General features: G+C 48.2%; 1 protein-coding gene across 2 annotated transcripts in view; it reads left to right on the plus strand.

The window, feature by feature from the left end:
- DDHD1 (DDHD domain containing 1) overlaps nt 1–19,759 on the plus strand; it is a 117,977-nt gene that overhangs the window by 72,768 nt on the left and 25,450 nt on the right. For both annotated transcript variants that reach the window (XM_048853328.2, XM_048853329.2), the window contains one exon: nt 1,614–1,876. In XM_048853328.2, the coding sequence (XP_048709285.2) occupies nt 1,614–1,876 (263 nt within the window). The remainder of the gene's footprint in view (nt 1–1,613; nt 1,877–19,759) is intronic.

Raw genomic sequence — 19,759 nt, forward strand, 5'->3', positions numbered from 1 at the left:
CTGGGTGCCTCTCAAACTCTTATGCCAGTTGAATGCCTATGGGAGTTGGAGCTAATACTTCTGGGTCCATCTGAGTTGGTTTGTGCATGGTACTCACTGTCTATCTTAGGCCCCTATCTAACCATAGGCAGGCAGCAAAATTTTCACTTTTTCACTTCCACAAGAGGGACATGAAGTGGCACAGCTTGCCCCCCTTGCCGATGGCACTTACTGGTCCCAATTTTGGGGAGTAAGGGAAAGTCTTGATGATCACAGAGAAACAAAGAATCAAAAGATTCATAATTTAAGGCTCAGATTTTGTCACGGATATTTTTAGTAAAAATCACGGACAGGTCACGGGTAATAAACAAAAATTCACAGAAGCCTGTGACCTGTCCGTGATTTTTACTAAAAATACCCCCTGACAAAATGGGGAGGGAGGCGGGTCCAGCACCCACAGTGGCTGGGCTGCTGTGGGGTCCGCCCGCCGCAGCTGGGCTGCTGCGGGTCCCCTACTGCCCTTGGTGGCTGGGAGCTCCAGGGGACCCCCAACTGCCTGCTGGGGGGCTGGGAGCTGCAGGGTCCCCCTGTTGCCCAGCAGCTAGGAGCTCCGGGGCTCCCCTGTTGCCTGGCGGCTAGGAGCTGCTGGGGGCTCGCTGCTGGGCTGCCTGCTTAGCTCCAGCCCCGGGGCAGAAAAGTCAGAGGTCTCTGGAAGTCACAGTTTCCGTGAGCACTGTTATCAAATTACTTTCTTACAGCTAATACAACACTAGGGTGCCTTAGGGATTTACATTGTAATGCCCCGTATACAAGTGAATCAGCATCAGTCCATCAGCAAAGGCAGCTGGACTGCAGTTCTGAACCTGCTGACTGCTGTAGTCTTACAGAGCTCCTAAGGAGCACAGGATGTGTCTTATTGCCGGGTCAGAATGCCTGCATAACTAAGCTCTCCACATTTCCCCTAACCATAGTGGATCCTGCTCTTCTCCTTGCTTCTTGGCCCCCCACAGATTCCATACCTTAATTCCTGTTCCTAGTCAAGGGTGCCTCTCTGCTGACTCTTGTACATTTTCAGGACAAGCTGCATATCTTAACAGATCCTTATGTATCATGGGGCCCTGTGCTGAGAGGGTAAGCAGGAATCAAACTGTAGATGCGTAGGAGGACTCATGGGTGGCAGCTTGTGGACCTAGGAACCATTTGTAGTTCCAAAGCACCATAGAGACCCTGCTCCCTGACTCTTAGCACATGCACATAAACATGTCTAAAGCCCTGGAAATTCCCAGACAGAGAACTGAGTTAAAATGGAGTTAAGATAGAGAGTACATGTCAGTAATTTAAGAATAAAATCCTTAGAACATTTCTTTAAAACAGGACATTTAGAGTCAAGGTTAGTTTGTTCTCGTCTATAAATGGTTATCTTTTGGACAGTTTTAAGTTACTCGTTGATAAAGCAAAATTCTCAAGGCCTGAGTGAGCTACAGTGCAACAGTCACATTCAGTGCATACTTGAATGGCCACATACATAGCCATGAAGCAGTCCCATCTTTGAACTCATAGTAAGATGAACAGAAACAGGGAGATTAAATAGATAATGATGAAATCTTAACACAATGTTTTCTCTCTTAAAACAGCTAGTAAAAGGCCTTCAACAGGAGCTGAACCGGTTATATATGCTGTTCTGTTCTCGGAATCCAGAGTTTGAAGAAAAAGGAGGGAAAGTCTCAATTGTGTCACATTCCCTTGGATGTGTAATCACTTACGACATAATGACTGGTTGGAATCCAGTAAGACTCTATGAACAATTGTTGCAGAAGGAAGAGGAGGATCTTGAAGACTGTTGGATGAGCTATGAGGAGCAACATTTGCTTGAAGAACTTTACATAACTAAACAACGGTAATGTATTCCACATTCTCATTATAAAGGAGAAATCTGCATCCCTAAATGAAACTCTTTCAGAGTTTTCCAGAGCTTACCATTACTTTTATGCCTGGCCACTGCTGCGCCTGTGCTGGCATTGAATGGCAATGGTAAATGGAATTCTCTAACCACAGGACAAACACATTAGTAAAGCTGTCAAAGGTAAGGGGAGCTGGGATCAGGAATTCTGAGCCCGTATCCTGCCCACTGTACCAGAATCAAACAGCTGGCCAGCAGGAATCATCTGTTCATTGCCAGCTGATCGATTTGGGAACCACTTCCAGCAAGGGACATTAATGCAAGGCCCTCCAAAGACATTGACAGTACTGTACCCCCGTAAAGTAACTAGATCTGTGATGAAGCTGAGGCTGCACACTGCACCTGGGTGGGGAATGAGCAGTGATAAAGGGTAGAGTTATATTTGGTGTTGGAATCTTAGTTGTGAATTTCCTGAGTTTCTAGCATTTGTTTTTTAAAGGACAATAAGTATTGTAAACCTATCCAGGTCTGGGGAGAGGAGGAATAAATGTGCTCCTTTGAGCAATTATATAGGTCCCTTCCATTGTAGGTATATTTGCACTCTAGTGCAGTTGTTGGAGAGTTTTCCCTTATCAGTACCTGTGGGGCGGCATGGTTACTGTCGTTAGTACCCATTGTTGTGTTAGAGCAATTTGTGTTTAGATTAATTTAGGTTTTGGGGGGGTTTTTTGTTTTTCATTTTGGGAAGTTTTGTTTGACACCAGCTCCTATCTGGGTACCGGTGTTGATACCGGAGTTATGCCTTATTCTTCTGGCTTGAAACCCTGCCACTCTTACGGCAAACTAATGCTAATTCAAGACCTGCAGTCCAGCTGCCTTAAGTACTTGAGGGGGTGGGGGAGCTCATGTTAGTGACAGATGCAGTATCTGTAAAGCATTTAAGCCACAATCCTAAAAGAACAGGGCAGCTAGACTTAAGTACCTGCTTAAGTTGGAATTGGAGCTTCATCCTCTATTGGAGCCTTCTTGCACAATCCGGGTACCAGTTGCCTCTGCATCAGGCAGCAGTGCTCCTCCAGCCTTGGTTGTACCACAAGACAGATCAGTTTCACTGGTGTCAAAGAGGAGGTAACAAGTCCTCTAAGGACTTGGTACTGGGCACCTCAAGATCAGAGGCTCAGAAGTTGAGCCTCTACCAAGGACTCGAAGGTGTGCTTAAAAAGGAGGCATTATCCAGAACAAGCCTCAGAATGGGAGTTTGTTGGCTCCAGAGCCCAGTTTAGGACCAGCTTCACCATTGTCACCTCAGGTTCCAGTGTCACAAGACCAGAATACTTTCCCAGTACCATCCACTCTTGAGGCATTTGTTGAATCTGTCAATACCTCCTTCCGTAGGAATTCAAAATTCTCACTTGGCATCTGCACTGATGATCGTAGTTTCAGCTCCCCACCATGTGGAACTATCGGATTTGACAATTAGCATACTGACTAAAATGGTACCTTCTAGGGGAAATCCACAGAGGATCTCGCTATCCCCTTCTCCAGAATCTGAGCTTACCTCTCGAATACTGAGGGGACAGTTCCTGCATGGTCTGAAGAAGTGGATTCTTCTTCAAATTCTAAAGTAGGTTTGTGTGTCTCTCAGTCTGGACATGTCCAGTAACCTGTATGCAGTGCCTGCCCACCCTGGTTTCAACCCCTGTTCCAGCAGGATGCAGACCACAAGGACCTTTTGTCTGCGCACAATTGGGGGCCAGGCCCATATCAGTGACCTTTGGGGAACCCACGGGGGTTCTTCCCTCAGTCAAGAGTGTCCCCACATCCTTCCCACTCTACCTCCTTGGCTAGTCATCAAGAACATCAGTACCATAAGCAGCCCAACCTTGGTAGTGGGCCTACCCTGTGCAGGGACAGGATCCTTCTCTTGAGCTTCCCTGAAAAGAGTTGAAACAGGATAAGCCCCGAGGGTCATTGGCATGTTCTTCCTCAACCCATATGAGGCTGTTATGGTGGAGCCTATTTCCTTGCCATTGGGTGACTACAAAGCCCATCAAGAGTTGTTGCAAAGGATGTCTTTGGTTCCAGGCCTCCATCCAGAGGAGGTCCAGGAAAAATCCAACAGGCTTGTGGACATTTTCAACATCAGCAGCTCCATCAAGGTTAGCTCTGCCTATTAATGAGTCTGTTCTGGAGCCTACTCAGGTTTTTTGGCAGACCCCATTGTTCCTGCCGCCTACTGCAAAAATAGCAGAGAGGAGATACTACATCCCCTCTCGTTTGTGTTAACATTTTTACAGTCCTGCCCCTCGGGGCTCCCTGGCAGTATCTGCAGCTAATATAAGGGAGAAGCAGGGTCTCCAGGCATTGACACCAAAAAACAAGGAGGTTGGGAAACTAGATGTGTTCGGAAGGAAGCTTTTATTCCACAGAAGAGTTACACCTTTGTATTGCGAAGCAGCAAGCTCTGCTGGGGCACTATGATTTTACCCGGTGGGATACAATTTTGAAGTTTAAGGATGAGCTCCCAAACAATATGAAACAAGAATTTCAGGTGATGGTGGAGGAGAGCAAGTTGGTTTCTAGAACAGCTCTGCAGGCTGGTCATGATGCATCTGACTCTGCAACTTGTTGCCTGGCCTCCATCATCACCATATGATGGTCCTCATGGATGCTATCCTCTGGTCTCCTCCCAGAGCTTCAACAAACAATCTAGGACCTCCCCATTGAGGGGTCATCGCTCTTCTCGGGAGAAAACTGATGACACTTTGCATAGTCTCAAGGACTCCAGAGTAACTTTGAAATTCCTAAGGATTTATATTCCGGGGGCAAAGAGGAAGTCTTTCTGTCCTTATCAGACCCAGCAGTTTCTCAGAGTTGTAGCTCAAACCAACGAGGAAAGATATAGGAGATACAAAAAATGTCCACCCTCACCTTCTGTCCTGCAGCTGCTGGTTCATCAAGGTAGACTGCATTCTCCTAGCACACATTTTATTGAGTAGGTCAAGAGCAGAGTACCAGTTCCAAGAGTGCCATCTTTGCCTTCTCTGATTTTTGCAAGTTGCCTATCCCACTTCCTTCATGCTTGGGCCCACTTCACCATGTCTCAGTGTGTTCTAAGCATGGTGGAAGTGGAATACACTCTTCAACTTCTTTCTGTTTCCTCCCTCTTAGCCCCCCACTTCCCCATCTCTCTTTAGGGACCTCTCTCTCAAAGCCGTGTTATTGCGAGAAATACAATCGCTTCTTCTTGTGGGGGCTATAGAGGAGGTCCTTCAGTTGCTCAGAGGAAAGTGATATTACTCCAGTTACTTCCTGATCCTGAATGGAAAGGGAGGTGAGGTCTCAGGCCTATTTTAGATCTGAGAGAGTTAAACAAGTTCCTAAACAAATGGACATTACGGTTGGTCACTATAACTTCCATTATTCCTTCTCTTGAGCCAGGGGACTGGTATGCTTTCCTTGACTTAAAGGACGCTTACTTTCATGTGGCAATTCATCAGAGCCACAGAAAGATTCTAAGATTCTACCAACGGTTCTATCAGTTCACAGTGCTGACTTTTAGTCTGCTGGCTGACTCATGTATTCACACAGCGTATGGCAGTGGTAGCCGCATTCCTCCAGAGATCAGGAGTCCATGTCTCCCATTATCTGGATGACTGGCTAGTAAAAAGTTGATCCAAGTCATAAACATTGTCAAGTATAAACATTATCCTGTCCAAGTTTGATGTGCTTAACCTACTGATCAACACAGAGACGTCCATCCTGCCTTTGATACAGAAAATAGAATTTATTGGAATGGTCCTCAATTCCATGATGGCCAAAGCTTCCTTTCCATCGTCAAGGTTTCAGACGATGCAAGGCATCATTCTAGGTTTAAAGACATATCTCTTCTGCACAGTAAGTAGCCGTTGAGGCTGCTTTGGCACATGGCAAGCCTGCATTTATGTCATCCAAATATGCCAGACTACGTTTCAGAGAGCTTACAGAGCTGATTGGCCGAGGTGTATTCACCAAAGAAACACCATATGGACACGATAGTTCAGATATCAAATTGGGTCTTCTCTTCCCTAGACAGATGGACAGAACTTTCCAACGTTTACAAGGAAGATCCCTTCACCTCAACAATCTTTCACCTTAGTCACGGATGTGTCAGCTTTGGATTGATGGTCTATCTTGGGTCTCATACAGACACAGGGTAATCTAAGATTACATATAAATGTCAGGGAGTTGCAGGTTATGTGGTTGGTTTGCCTGGCATTTCTTCCACACGTTCCAGGAAAGGGCTTGTAGGATTTTGACCAAAAATGCAGTAGCCATGTTCTATGTAAACAAAGAAGAAGGGGCTTTTAAGAGCATGTGGCCGTCCCTCCTTGTCTATCTCTGATGGAGGCCACGACTCCTCACTGTCATGCCTTGACACAGCAACTAATTAGAGGGGAATTAGCTGTCTTTAAAGCTCAGGCCACTTAAACTGGGCTGAGCAATACCGAGTATGAACCTCGGCACTCAGACAGGGTGGGCAGCAAACAATCAGGGGGCTCTGGCTTGCGATCAGGGCAGAGCAGCAAAAGGGGTCTAGCGTCCTAGCTTTAGCGGACGTTAGACTAGTGCAGGCCTCCTAGCCTACAGTTGGGAGGCTGCTACCCCAGGTGTGGGGTGGCAGGGGTTATGGGGACCCAGGCCCACCCAGCTCCACTGTGTCCCAGCCCAGGGCCCTAACAGTGGTGGATTATTCCACCACTGGGGTCAGCAGGGATTCCAGCCGCAACACGCTAACGTGGCTTCAGGCAGTGACGCAGCCAGACTACAGTCAGCTGTCGCTGGGCTACTTCCACCCCTCCCCTCCCCTCCGGGTATACCTGCATCCCGGGGTCGTCCTCCGTCTCCCCAGGATACACCACCAATGGTAGTCTCAGCAGCTCCTCAATGTCTGGAGTGGCAGAGCTCTCTAGAAGCACAGGCAAGTCCTTAGGGCAGCAGCGGTCCTCCTCAACGTCCCGCTCCAGCAGCGGGGAAGAATAGTCTGTCTTCTTCGGCAGCTCCAGCCCAACTAAGCTGTAGGGCCTCCCTTTTATATCCACTTCCTGTCTCGCCCCTCAGCTTCTGATGGGGGCAGGCGTGGCTTTCCTGGCTCTGCAGCCCCCGGGGCAGGTTGTGGTCCCTCCTGGTCTATCTCTGAGGGAGGCCATGCCTCCTTGCTACAGGTCTGATCTTCGCTGGTGTGTCAGGAGGTGATTCTGCCTTGAAATTTATACATTGCCAGTTCTGTACATCTAAAAGTGGTTTATCTTCTAGGGATCCAGGATACTCTGGCCGATCACCTGTGCAGTCTGTTTATCAATCACCATGAGTGGGTCCTTCGCCCAGACATAGCAAGGTCCATTTTTAGGAACTCCACTGGTGGATCTATTTGCAACAAAAGACAACAGAAAATGTCACCAGGTTTGCTCCCGCATAGGCCACAGCGTGGATTTGTTGACGCACACTTTTCTACTGCCATGGTCAAACGGACTCGTGTGTGCTTTTCCTCCCATTCCTCTCTTGCCCAAAGTTCTGTGCAAAATCAAGCAGAACACGGCTCATCTTATACTTATCGCCTCAGCAGGGCCCTGTCAACACTGGTTTTCAGAGTTGTTATCCCTCTCAATCAATCCTCCGCTGTCACTCCAACTAGACACAAACTTGATTTAGCAAAAACGCAGCCACCCCATCCATCTTAATCTACAGATGCTTCATGTGACAGTCTGGAGGCTTCATGGCTGACATCTGCAGGGGGGTCCTGCTTTAGAGGAGTTCAGGACTTGCTGCTAAATAGTAGAAAACTAGGTAAATGAAAGAGGTTCTCCAGCTGGTCCAGACTGAAAGGCGTTTCCCTCGTTCTTGCTGTTCAGCGTGTGTTGGACTATCTTCTGTTCCTAAAGCATCAAGGGTTAGCAGTTAGTTCACTCAGCGTGCACCTAGTGATTTTCTCTGCCTTCCACCCACCTATTGATGGCCATTCACTTTTTTCCAACCTGTTGTTCATAAGAGTTGAAAAAGGCCTGGACAAACTATTTCCACACAAGTAGGATCCTGTTCCCCCATGGAGCTTGACTCTCTTGTCTTAGCAAAACTGATGGGTTCCCCTTTTGGACCTCCAGCATCCTACTTCCTATTGCACCTTTCTGTGGAGGATGCATCTTTTGTGACCATTACATCGGCTAGTAAAGGGGGGGAATGAGGGCATCAGTATCAGATCCTCCATATACTGTTTTCTACACAGTTTACCTTTGCCCTTACCCAAGGTTTCTTTCTTAGGTGGTTTCCAGTTTTCATATTAACCAACCTATCTTCTTATTGACCTTCCCGAAACCTCATGGTTGTAAAGGTGAGGAGAGGCTTCGTGCTCCAGATGTTGGAAGAGCTTTAGCTTTTTATCTGGACCAGACTATACCTTTTAGGTCTTTGATACAACTCTTGATCATGTGTGTGGACAGAATGAAGGGCTATCCAGTAAGGTGATCTTATCTTGGATAGCCAGTTGCATGCTGTTACGTTACCAGTTGGCTAGTGTGATGCCTCCAGATAGAGCAGGGGTTCTCAAACTTCATTGCACCATGACCCCTTTCTGACAACAAAAATTACTTCACGACCCCAGGAGGGGGACTGAACCCAGAGGTCACCCGAGCCCCGCCACCTTGGGTGTGGGGCAGGGGGTCAAAGCCAAAGCCCTAGCTCCACCACATTGGGTGAGGGAGCCAAAGCCGAAGTCCAAGGGCTTCAGCTTTGGGCAGGGGGCCTGTAGCCCGAGCCCCACTGCCAGGGGCTGAAGCCCCTTCAACCCCTGGCAGTGGAGGCTTGGGCTTTGGCCCCGGGCCCCAGCAAGTCTAATGCCAGCCTTGGCGACCCCATTAAAATGGGGTTGTGACCCACTTTGGGGTCCCAACCCACAGTTTGAGAACTGCTAAGATAGAGCATTGGGTCATTCATCTTGGTTCCAACTAGCTTCTGCAGCCTTTCTGGCTCATGTCCCCCATATTAGGCACTTCCAAAGCGGCAGCTTGGTCATCACATCATACATTTGTCTGTCACTACGTAAACTCTCAACAGTGAGAGACAATGCCAGATTTGAACGAGTGCTCTACCAATACCTGTGCAAATAAACTCCGAGCCCACTATCAGTTTGGACTGCTTGTAGGTCACCTGTGGTGGAATGAACACAGGTAGTCACCCTACGAAGAAGAAACAGTTACTAACTTTTCTATAACTGTTGTTCTTTGTGAAGTGTTGCGTATGTCCATTCCACAGTCCGCCATCCTCCTCCTCTCTGTCGGAGTCTTTCCAGTAGGAAGGAACTGAGGAGGGGTGGGAGTGGCTCTGCCCTTTATGCCTGAACCCAGCGTGTGAGGCAGCAGAGGGCACTCATGCCACCCTGATGTTTACCACTAGGGGAAAAACTCTCTGACAACTGTGCGCTGGAGTGCACATACACCTACAGTGGAATGGAGAAGTGCAACACATCTCAAAGAACAACAATTACGGAAGGATTAATAACTATTTCTTCTCTTCCAAACTCTGCCAATACGCCAAGCTTCACCAACTGGAGATGGGGCCTGGCAGGGCCATGTGCTGCTACTTATGCAGTTGCTGCTCCTTGGGATGCAATTACTTCTGCTTCGAGTGATGGTCCCTTCTTCCACTGAGGGTTATGCATGCGTGCCATGCATCCGGAGTCAGAGAATTTGAAAGTGTGTCCGTTGGTCTGCGCATGCACCCTGGCTTGCCTCATGCTTCCTTCTGAGGCGATAAAGGGCAGGGCAGAACAACCACATCTTCAATTTCTTCTGACCACTACATGGTCCGGATCGGAACTCTGTGCCCTTGTTTCTGAGGCACTTCCAAAAAAGATAGTTGTATGTGGTTTTAACAAGTTTTATAGTAGTTTTACCAGTTACATTTTTCTTTTAGTTTTAATAGTTAATAGTTTCAGCTTGTTTTTAGATAGATTTGGTGTTTCCACCTCCTTCCCCCATACCCTGGTGTGGGTACCAGATTATGCCCAGGACTCCAGGCTTCAAACTCTATGCCACCTGCCCGCAATCCTTCTTGGTCTGCGACGACCACCAGCTCTGTCTCTACTGCCTGGGAGAAGCTCACATCACAGCAAGGTGCAGTATTTGCCAGTCCTTCCCCACCCACACCCAAGAAGGCTGGGCACTTCACCCTCAGAAGTATCTCATGGAGCTCTCCATGAGATCACACTCAGAACCAGGCTGGGGAACACCCTGCTCCCTGTACATTGGCCTCATTTAGCGAGGAGCATGCCTCCATCTACATCCGAATCTGGTGCCAGTGGAACCACCCCCACGGACCTTTTGGTAGGACCTAGTCAGGAGGTAAGGAAGCACTCCTATAAGCATGGGACTAAGTCTTTCTCCAAATCAAAGGAGATGGATGCTCCTTCTACCAGCTCAGCCCAAGGGGACAAAGTACATTCTAAATCCCACAGGTACAAGAAAAAGACCCATATACAATGGGATCCGGCAGTTCCAGGCACTGATCCTTTGGTACTGCCATCTCCAGCACCCCTGGAGATATGGGACCCTCCCGCACCAGGAAAGATCCCAAGGGTGGCATCAATGACTGGGAAAGTGAGAGTGCCTCTTACACAAGGGAGATCCAGAACCATCGCAGCATCCCAGGAGGTCTTTGCCTTCCCAGATCTGGAGTCACCCCCTCCATCCGGCTCTGCCACTTCTAGAGAGATTATATCTCCACCAAGAGTTGTGCCTCTGATAAAGGGTCCCTCACCGTCCACACTGATGCACTACACTCTTCCAGTACCACCATTAGAACTGGAATCCACCTTCTCCTCTTCTGACAAGTCAGAACCAGAAGGAGAATCACAGTGATCATACCACTCTTATGCACCATCACGGAGTCCACCATGTCCATGGCAGCATCTACCGCCGGAACCACCACAGAGCCACTGGTTCCCCATACTATGGGGACCCTCACAATCTCCATCAGATTTGGCCATAATACCTCCCCTCAGAACCTGCCCAATCCACGAGGGAACTGTCACCTTGAAGGATCCTTCAACAGGTATACAGCTCCAATGATGGAGGATGAATTTTTAGCCTGGTTCTGGCTCTTCAGCCAGAACCGGCAAGGTTCCCTTCCTTCTCTCCATATGAGGCGGTGGGTACATTAGACCCTTCCCCACCAGATGACTTTAGGCAATTCCAGGATATGTTAAAGAGACTCATGGGGAAATACCAAAATCCTTTGGAGGAGAGCCATGATTCTTCTTCGAGTAGTGTCCCTGTGGGTGCTCCACGTTAGGTGTCTGTCTGCCCCCTGCACCTCTAATCGGAGATTTTTGTGAGCAGTGTCCCCTTGAGCCTGGCCATGTGCTCTCCCTCTCTGGTGGTCTGCCTCGAGGCTATTTAGCATTGCACGGTGAACTTCTTGGACCACACTACGCTCCTTAGGAATCTACACTGTGGAACAGAAGCAAAGATATACCTCTCAACCACACCGCAGATCACAATCTTCTCAAATACTCACCATCTCTGTGCTGTTATGAGCCACAGTGTAAGAGGCCCAGGGCTCAAAAGTGAGAACAGTCTGCACCCCAGTCCATGACCTCTCAAACTGCCTCTTATAAGCACTTTGATGAGCTGGTCAGGGACCTGAACAATGATCCCTTACAGCATCAGCTGCCATCTATACACCTGACACGCCATTCAGAAGTCACCTTACCTTACTTCACAGCAGTTAGAACCAGCTCTAGAGCAAAGAGAGTGATTTCTAGCCCTGAACTTACAGGGTGCCTTGTTCCATATCTCAATACAACCATCGCACAGGAGATTTCCTACTGCTTACCTTTGGGGCAGGATCATTATAGGTATGCTCCACACAAGGTAGTCTCCAAGGTTCACTTCATTGTAGTAGCATACTAACCCCGGTATAGTGACTGGACTTTATCAGCACCAGCCTGATGCAGTACAAGCGAGAGCACTCCTCTCGCTACCCACATTCACCACCCTGGGACACATCTCCCTAATATGCTGGGGAGCTCACCTACACAACAACAAGGTTCAGGACAAATGGCCTTCCACAGAAATGACCTTCCATATCACTCTTTTGGGGCTAGGGGCTGTTAGGAGTGCCTGTGCACAAACTCTATATTTCATCAAAAACAACACACAAAGGTTATGATGGACTTAATGTAACCTGTATGTTTTGTATAAACTGCCAAGGAGCTTCCAGATCTCCCTCCCTCTGCAAGACAGCATTCAAACTTTGGAATTGATGCACCCATCACGATGTGCTCATCTCAGCTGTCTGTCTACAAGGGATACAGAACGGGATAACCAACAGTCTCAGTTGGAATTTTCTCACGACAGTGAGTGTATACTGAATTCACAGGTGCTTCAAGATATAGCCATCCTTGGGGGAAACATTCACTGGCAGGTGCCCTCATCTTCCCAGACAGACAGGGCCCACTTGTATGTCTTTTCCCAGTTTCCTACCCTATCCAAGATTCTGTTGAAAATTCAGTGAAACAAAGCGAGAGTTATTGTGATTGCCCCTCTTGACGATGACAAGTCTGGCTCCCTTACCTAATGCAGATGGCAGTATGCCCTCCTGTTCCTCTGACGTCAGCCCATTCCTCACCCGCTCTTTCAAAACAATGGGCTGACCCTTCACCCTAACCCATGGGTCCTCCGCCTCCAGGCTTGGATTTTTCTTTGTTCCAAGGCTTAGAAGCAGAATGCTCTGACAAACTGAAACACATGTTGCAACACAACCACAAGTTGACCACTCCACATACCTATCTACAAAATGGAAACAACTCCAAGTTTGTACCATTCCAAACGGACAGACCCAACCTCATCTTTCCTCCCTCTGATTTTGCGCTACATTTTAAACTCTCACTCAGCTCCCTTAAGGTATATCTCATGGCGAACATGGCTTCCCACTTAGAGTTTGCTCAACCACTAATGCGTAGACTCTTTAAGGGCATTGGGACTCTCTTCCCCCATGTGACACCACCTGCTCCAGCCTGGGACTTTAAGCTAATTCTCAGGGATTGGACTAGATGTCCCTCTGAGTCCAGGGCAACTTGTTCTCTCTTACATCTGTCCATGACGACAGCATTTCTAATTGCCATCACCTCAGCTAGGCACATAGGAGAAATAGCGGCCCTGATGGCACACCCATCATTCACTGCCTTTGTCTTTAAAAAAATAAAACACACCTCTAAGGCCGTATCCCAAGTTTCTCCCTACTTTTTCTGCGCTTTCCATATGAATCAACAGATCCATCTCCCTGTTTTTTCCCAAAACCACATTGTGACAACTGGGAGACAATTGTGCATATACTAGATATTAGAAGGACATTAGCATTCTACTTGGACAGGACTAAGGACTTAAGGAAATCCCCTAAACTCTTCCTTTCGTCCACAGAAAGATCCAAAAGCTCTGTGATATCTCCTCAAAGACTATCCAAATGGGTCTCTAGTTGCATTCGCTACTTGCTTCCGTCCATACACAGTCCATGAGATCAGTTCCTACCTCAATCACATTCCACAGAGATACCCCTATCTCCCCAATCTATAGAGCAATGATTGGGGCCTCTGTTCATACTTTTGCAGAACATTATGCGATCACTGAAGATTTGGCCGCTGACACCATCTTTGACTCCACAGTACTCTCTGTAGTAAAAGACTCCGCTCTGAAGTCCCAGCCTCCAGTGGTGGGTACTGCTCTGGAGTCACCTAAAGTGGAGCACGCATAGGGATACTACTCGAAGAAGAAGAAGTTACTCACCTTGTGCAGTAATGATGGTTCTTTGAGATGTGTGTCCCTATAGGTGCTCCACAACCCGTTGTCCTCCCCTCTACTTCGGAGTTCTCTAAAGGGGTCTGTGGTAGAGAAGGAAGTGAGGGGGGTTCGCCTGTGCAGTGCTAAATAGCCTTGAGGCAGAGCACATGCATGGGCTCAACGGGACACTGCTACCAAAAATCTCCGATTAGAGGTGCAGGGGCAGACAGACACCTAAAGTGGAGCACCCATAGGAACACACATCTCGAAGAACCATCGTTACGGCACAAGATGAGTAACTTCCTCTTCCCAGCACAAGATTCTGGATATCATTCACATCTTGGGACTGGCGAGAATCGAATTGCCAATTAACAAAGCCATACTGGATCCTCCTAGAACTGTATTGCGCACCTCTGCAACATGCACAGCTACCTCCAAAGGTACAGAAAATCTCTCTGATGTTCCGGCCAAAGACTCTGAATATCTTTTCTCCCACCCACCTCCAAATTCCCTTGTAGTCCTGGCTGCTGCTGAAAGAGCCAAACAGCAATCCTCAATGTACATTAGCAGATAAGGAAGGGAAGCATCTAGATCTTCAAGGATGTTGTCAAGGTTCCTCCCCCACTCTGAACTCTAGGGTACAGATGTGGGGACCTGCATGAAAAACCTCCTAAGCTTATCTTTACCAGCTTAGGTCAAAACTTCCCCAAGGTACAAAATATTACACCCGTTATCCTTGGAATGGCCGCTACCACCACCAAACAATTACTGGTTACTGGGGGAGAGCTGTTTGGACGCGTCTGTCCCCCCAAAATACTTCCCAAAACCTTGCACCCCACTTCCTGGACAAGGTTTGGTAAAAAGCCTCACCAAGTTGCCTAGGTGACTACAGACCCAGACCCTTGGATCTTAAGAACAATGAACAATCCTCCCAACACTTGCACCCCCCCTTTCCTGGGAAATGTTGGATAAAAAGCCTCACCAATTTGCATAGGTGACCACAGACCCAAACCCTTGGATCTGAGAACAATGAAAAAGCATTCAGTTTTTACAAGAAGACTTTTAATAAAAAATAGAAGTAAATAGAAATAAAGAAATCCCCCCTGTAAAATCAGGATGGTAGATATCTTACAGGGTAATTAGATTCAAAAACATAGAGAACCCCTCTAGGCAAAACCTTAAGTTACAAAAAAGATATACAGACAGAAATAGTTATTCTATTCAGCACAATTCTTTTCTCAGCCATTTAAAGAAATCATAATCTAACACATACCTAGCTAGATTACTTACTAAAAGTTCTAAGACTCCATTCCTGTTCTGTCTCTGGCAAGAGCAGCACACAGACAGACCCTAAACCTTTGTTTGTCTCCCTCCTCCCAGCTTTTGAAAGTATCTTGTCTCCTCATTGGTCATTTTGGTCAGGTGCCAGCGAGGTTACCTTTAGCTTCTTAACCCTTTACAGGTGAGAGGAGCTTTCCCCTGGCCAGGAGGGATTTCAAAGGGGTTTACCCTTCCCTTTATATTTATGACACGCCCCCCAAATCTCAGCTAGGGTGAAACACTGGCTGGGATTTCTTCCTGGAGCTCTAGGAAAAACAGAGTTAATAAGACACATGCATCTCTAAATATACTACCAAGTACATAAAGACTAACAATATTTTCCACATCTCAAGGACGATTTTAACCAGTTGACTCTGGGAAACTTTCACGGGAGAGTGCATCAGCCACTTTGTTAGAAGCTCCTGAGATGTGTTGGATGTCGAAATCAAAATCTTGGAGAGCTAAACTCCACCGAAGAAGTTTTTTGTTAGTTTCTTTGACGGTGTGAAGCCACTTTAGTGCAGCATGGTCGGTTTGCAGGTGGAAACGCCGTCCCCAAACATATGGGCGTAGCTTTTCCAGAGCGTAGACAATGGCATAACATTCTTTTTCAGTGACTGACCAGTTGCTTTCCCTCTCAGACAGTTTTTTGCTGAGAAACACTACAGGGTGGAATTCTTGATCAGGTCCTTTCTGCATTAAAACTGCTCCCACACCACGCTCGGATGCATCTGTGGTTACTAGGAACGGTTTGTCAAAGTCTGGGGCCCTTAGTACAGGGTCAGACATGAGTGTCGCTTTAAGCTTGTTAAAGGCCTTCTGACACTTTCCGGTCCACTGAACAGCATTTGGCTGTTTCTTTTTGGTTAGGTCTGTCAGTGGGGCAGCGATTTGGCTGTAGTGCGGTACAAAGCGTCTGTAATAACCGGCCAAGCCTAAGAAGGATTGAACCTGTTTCTTTGACTTTGGGACAGGCCACTTTTGGATAGCATCCACTTTGGCCTGTAGGGGGCTGATAGTTCCTTGACCCACCTGGTGTCCAAGGTAAGTCACTCTGTTTAGGCCTATTTGACACTTCTTAGCCTTAACAGTTAGTCCTGCCTCCCTTATGCGCTCAAGGACTTTTTGTAGATGTTCCAGGTGGTCTGCCCAGGAATCCGAAAATATGGCCACATCGTCAAGGTAGGCGACTGCATATTCTCCTAATCCCGCTAGGAGACCATCTACAAGTCTTTGGAAAGTGGCGGGTGCATTTCGCAGCCCGAAAGGGAGTACATTAAATTCATACAGCCCGAGATGTGTGATGAAGGCTGACCTTTCCTTGGCAGATTCATCTAGCGGTACCTGCCAGTACCCCTTGGTTAAGTCCAAGGTAGAGATGAACTGGGCCCGTCCCAGTTTCTCTAATAGTTCATCTGTGCGTGGCATGGGATAGTTGTCTGGGCGAGTTACAGCATTTAGCTTACGGTAGTCCACGCAAAAACGTATTTCCCCATCTGGTTTGGGAACTAGAACCACTGGAGATGCCCGTGCACTTTCAGAGGGGCGGATTACACCCATCTGTAACATATCCTGGATCTCCCGTTCTATAGCAGTTTTAGCTTGAGGAGACACCCGGTAAGGTTGAACCCTAATTGGGTGAGCATTACCTGTGTCAATGGAGTGGTATGCCCGTTCAGTCAGTCCTGGGGTGGCTGAGAACGTTGGCGCGTAGCTAGTGCACAGCTCCTGGATCTGCTGTCGCTGCATACGCCCAAGGGTCATGGAGAGGTTCACCTCTTCCACACCACCAGCACATTTCCCTTCGTAGTAAACACCTTCAGGCCACTCAGCGTCGTCTTCTCCCTGGGCTGTAAACTGACAAACCTTTAATTCTCTGGAATAAAAGGGCTTTAGAGAATTAATATGGTACACCTTAGGCTTTCGGTTGGAGGTGGGGAATGCTATGAGATAATTAACAGCTCCCAGGCGCTCCTGGACCGTGAATGGCCCTTCCCACGATGCTTCCATTTTATGGGCCTGGAGCGCCTTTAAGACCATGACCTGGTCTCCTACTTTGAAGGAACGCTCTCTGGCATGTTTATCATACCAGGCTTTTTGCTCTTTTTGAGCATCCTGTAAGTTTTCTCTAGCAAGGGCTAAAGAGGTTCGGAGGGTGTTTTGTAGGTTGGTTACAAAGTCCAGAATGTTAGTTCCTGGAGAAGGTGTAAATCCCTCCCATTGCTGCTTCACCAACTGCAATGGCCCCTTAACCTCACGGCCATATACAAGTTCAAATGGGGAAAACCCTAAACTGGGATGTGGTACAGCTCTGTAGGCAAAGAGCAACTGCTGCAACACTAGGTCCCAATCATTGGAGTGCTCATTTACAAATTTACGTATCATGGCCTCCAAAGTTCCATTAAACTTCTCCACCATGCCATTTGTTTGATGGTGGTAAGGAGTGGCAACCAAGTGATTTACCCCATGAGCTTCCCAAAGGTTTTTCATAGTTCCTGCCAGGAAATTAGTCCCTGCATCTGTGAGGATGTCGGAGGGCCAACCTACCCTGGCAAAAATGTCTGCTAGTGCCTGGCACACACTTTTAGCCCTGGTGTTGCTTAGAGCTACTGCTTCCGGCCATCGGGTGGCAAAATCCATGAAAGTCAGTATGTACTGCTTTCCTCTGGGTGTCTTTTTCGGAAAAGGACCCAGAATATCCACAGCTACTCGCTGAGATGGAACTTCAATGATGGGGAGGGGTTGTAGAGGGGCTTTGACCTGGTCTTGGGGTTTTCCCACTCTTTGGCACACCTCACAAGACTGGACATAGGTAGAAACATCCTTGCCCATTCCCTCCCAGTGGAATGACCCCCCGAAACGGTCTTTGGTCCTGTTCACCCCAGCATGGCCACTAGGGTGATCATGGGCTAAGCTCAAGAGCTTGGCCCGGTATTTAGTTGGAACTACCAACTGTCTCTGAGGATGCCAGTCTTCCTGGTGTCCACCAGAAAGAGTTTCCTTGTATAAAAGTCCTCTTTCTATAACAAACCTGGCTCGATTAGAAGAGCTGAGAGGCGGTGGGTTGCTCCGTGCCGCCGTCCAAGCTCTCTGGAGGCTTTCATCTGCTTCCTGTTCGGTCTGGAACTGTTCCCTTGATGCTGGAGACATCAGTTCCTCATGGGATTGTGGACCTAGGCTTGGTCCCTCTGGAAGCGATATAGGGGATGGAGCTGTTTCTGTTGATTGTGAACCGCTCTCCGCTGGTGCACTATGTTGGGATTCAGGCTCCGGCTGAGCCTCTTGGGTCGGGTTATTGGCTGCTGCCAGTTCAGGTTCGGTGGGGCCCTCTGTTGTTGAGGTTGCAAGTACTGGATTCAGTGCTGACACGGGGTCTGGTGTTGGTTGTTCGGCTGGTTCCGGTTCTAGGACTGGTTCCGTCTGGGTCTCTGGGACTGGATCCACTACTGCTGTTGCAGACATTGGCCTGGGGTCCGGGTCCATCACCTCTGACTGGGTCCTGATAGAAGTTTCCGGAACAGAGCTAGGCCTCACGGCTTGTTTAGCCTGGCTGCGGGTGACCATTCCCACCCTCTTGGCCTGCTTCACATGATTGGCCAAGTCTTCCCCCAACAGCATGGGGATGGGATAATCATCATAGACTGCAAAAGTCCACATTCCTGACCAGCCCTTGTACTGGACAGGCAACTTGGCTGTAGGCAAATTGAAAGAGTTGGACTTGAAGGGTTGAATCGTCACTTGGATCTCTGGGTTGATTAAATTGGGGTCCACTAAGGAAGCATGGATAGCTGACACTTGTGCTCCGGTGTCCCTCCACGCGGTGACCTTCTTCCCGCCCACACTCACAGTTTCCCTCCGCTCCAAGGGTATCTGGGAGGTATCTGGGCCTGTGGACCTCTGGTGTGATTCCGGTGCAATGAACTGTAATCTGTTGGGGTTCTTGGGGCAGTTGGCCTTTACATGCCCCAGCTCGTTACATTTAAAACATCGTCCAGCTGACGGGTCACTGGGGCGAGGAGGGCTGCTGGAGAACGGGGTGGTGGGACGATAAGGGGTCTGGAGGGTTCTTTGGGAGGTAGGTGGGGCTTTGGGCGGCCCCCGGTAATAAGGTGTGGTCTGGGGTGGTCCCTTCTGGTCTCCGCTCCAACTGCGACCAGTTTTCTTCTTCTCTGCCACCTCCACCCATCTGGCTCCAATCTCTCCTGCCTCAATTACAGTTTTGGGTTTCCCATCTAGGATGTATCTTTCTATTTCCTCAGGAACACCCTCTAAGAATTGTTCCATTTGCATTAGGAAGGGCAAATTTACTGGAGATTCAACACTTGCTCCTGATATCCAGGCATCCCAATGTTTCACAATGTGGTAGGCATGTCGGGTAAATGACATGTCTGGTTTCCACCTTAGGGCTCTGAACCTCCGACGAGACTGCTCGGGTGTTATCCCCATTCTGACTCTCGCCTTGGATTTAAACAGTTCATACTTGTTCATGTGTTCTTTAGGCATTTCAGCTGCCACCTCAGCTAAGGGTCCACTGAGCTGCGGCCTCAGCTCTACCATGTATTGGTCAGCAGAGATGTTGTACCCAAGGCAGGCCCTTTCGAAGTTTTCTAGGAAGGCCTCAGTATCATCGCCTGCCTTGTAGGTGGGGAACTTTCTGGGATGGGAAGTGGTACTTGGAGAAGGATTACTAGGGTTTGTTGGGATATTCTGCTGGGCCTTTATCTTCTCCATCTCCTCCACATATTTCCTC

The sequence above is a fragment of the Caretta caretta genome, chromosome 6, assembly GCF_965140235.1.
Source record: "Caretta caretta isolate rCarCar2 chromosome 6, rCarCar1.hap1, whole genome shotgun sequence".
Lineage (NCBI taxonomy): Eukaryota > Metazoa > Chordata > Testudines > Cheloniidae > Caretta > Caretta caretta.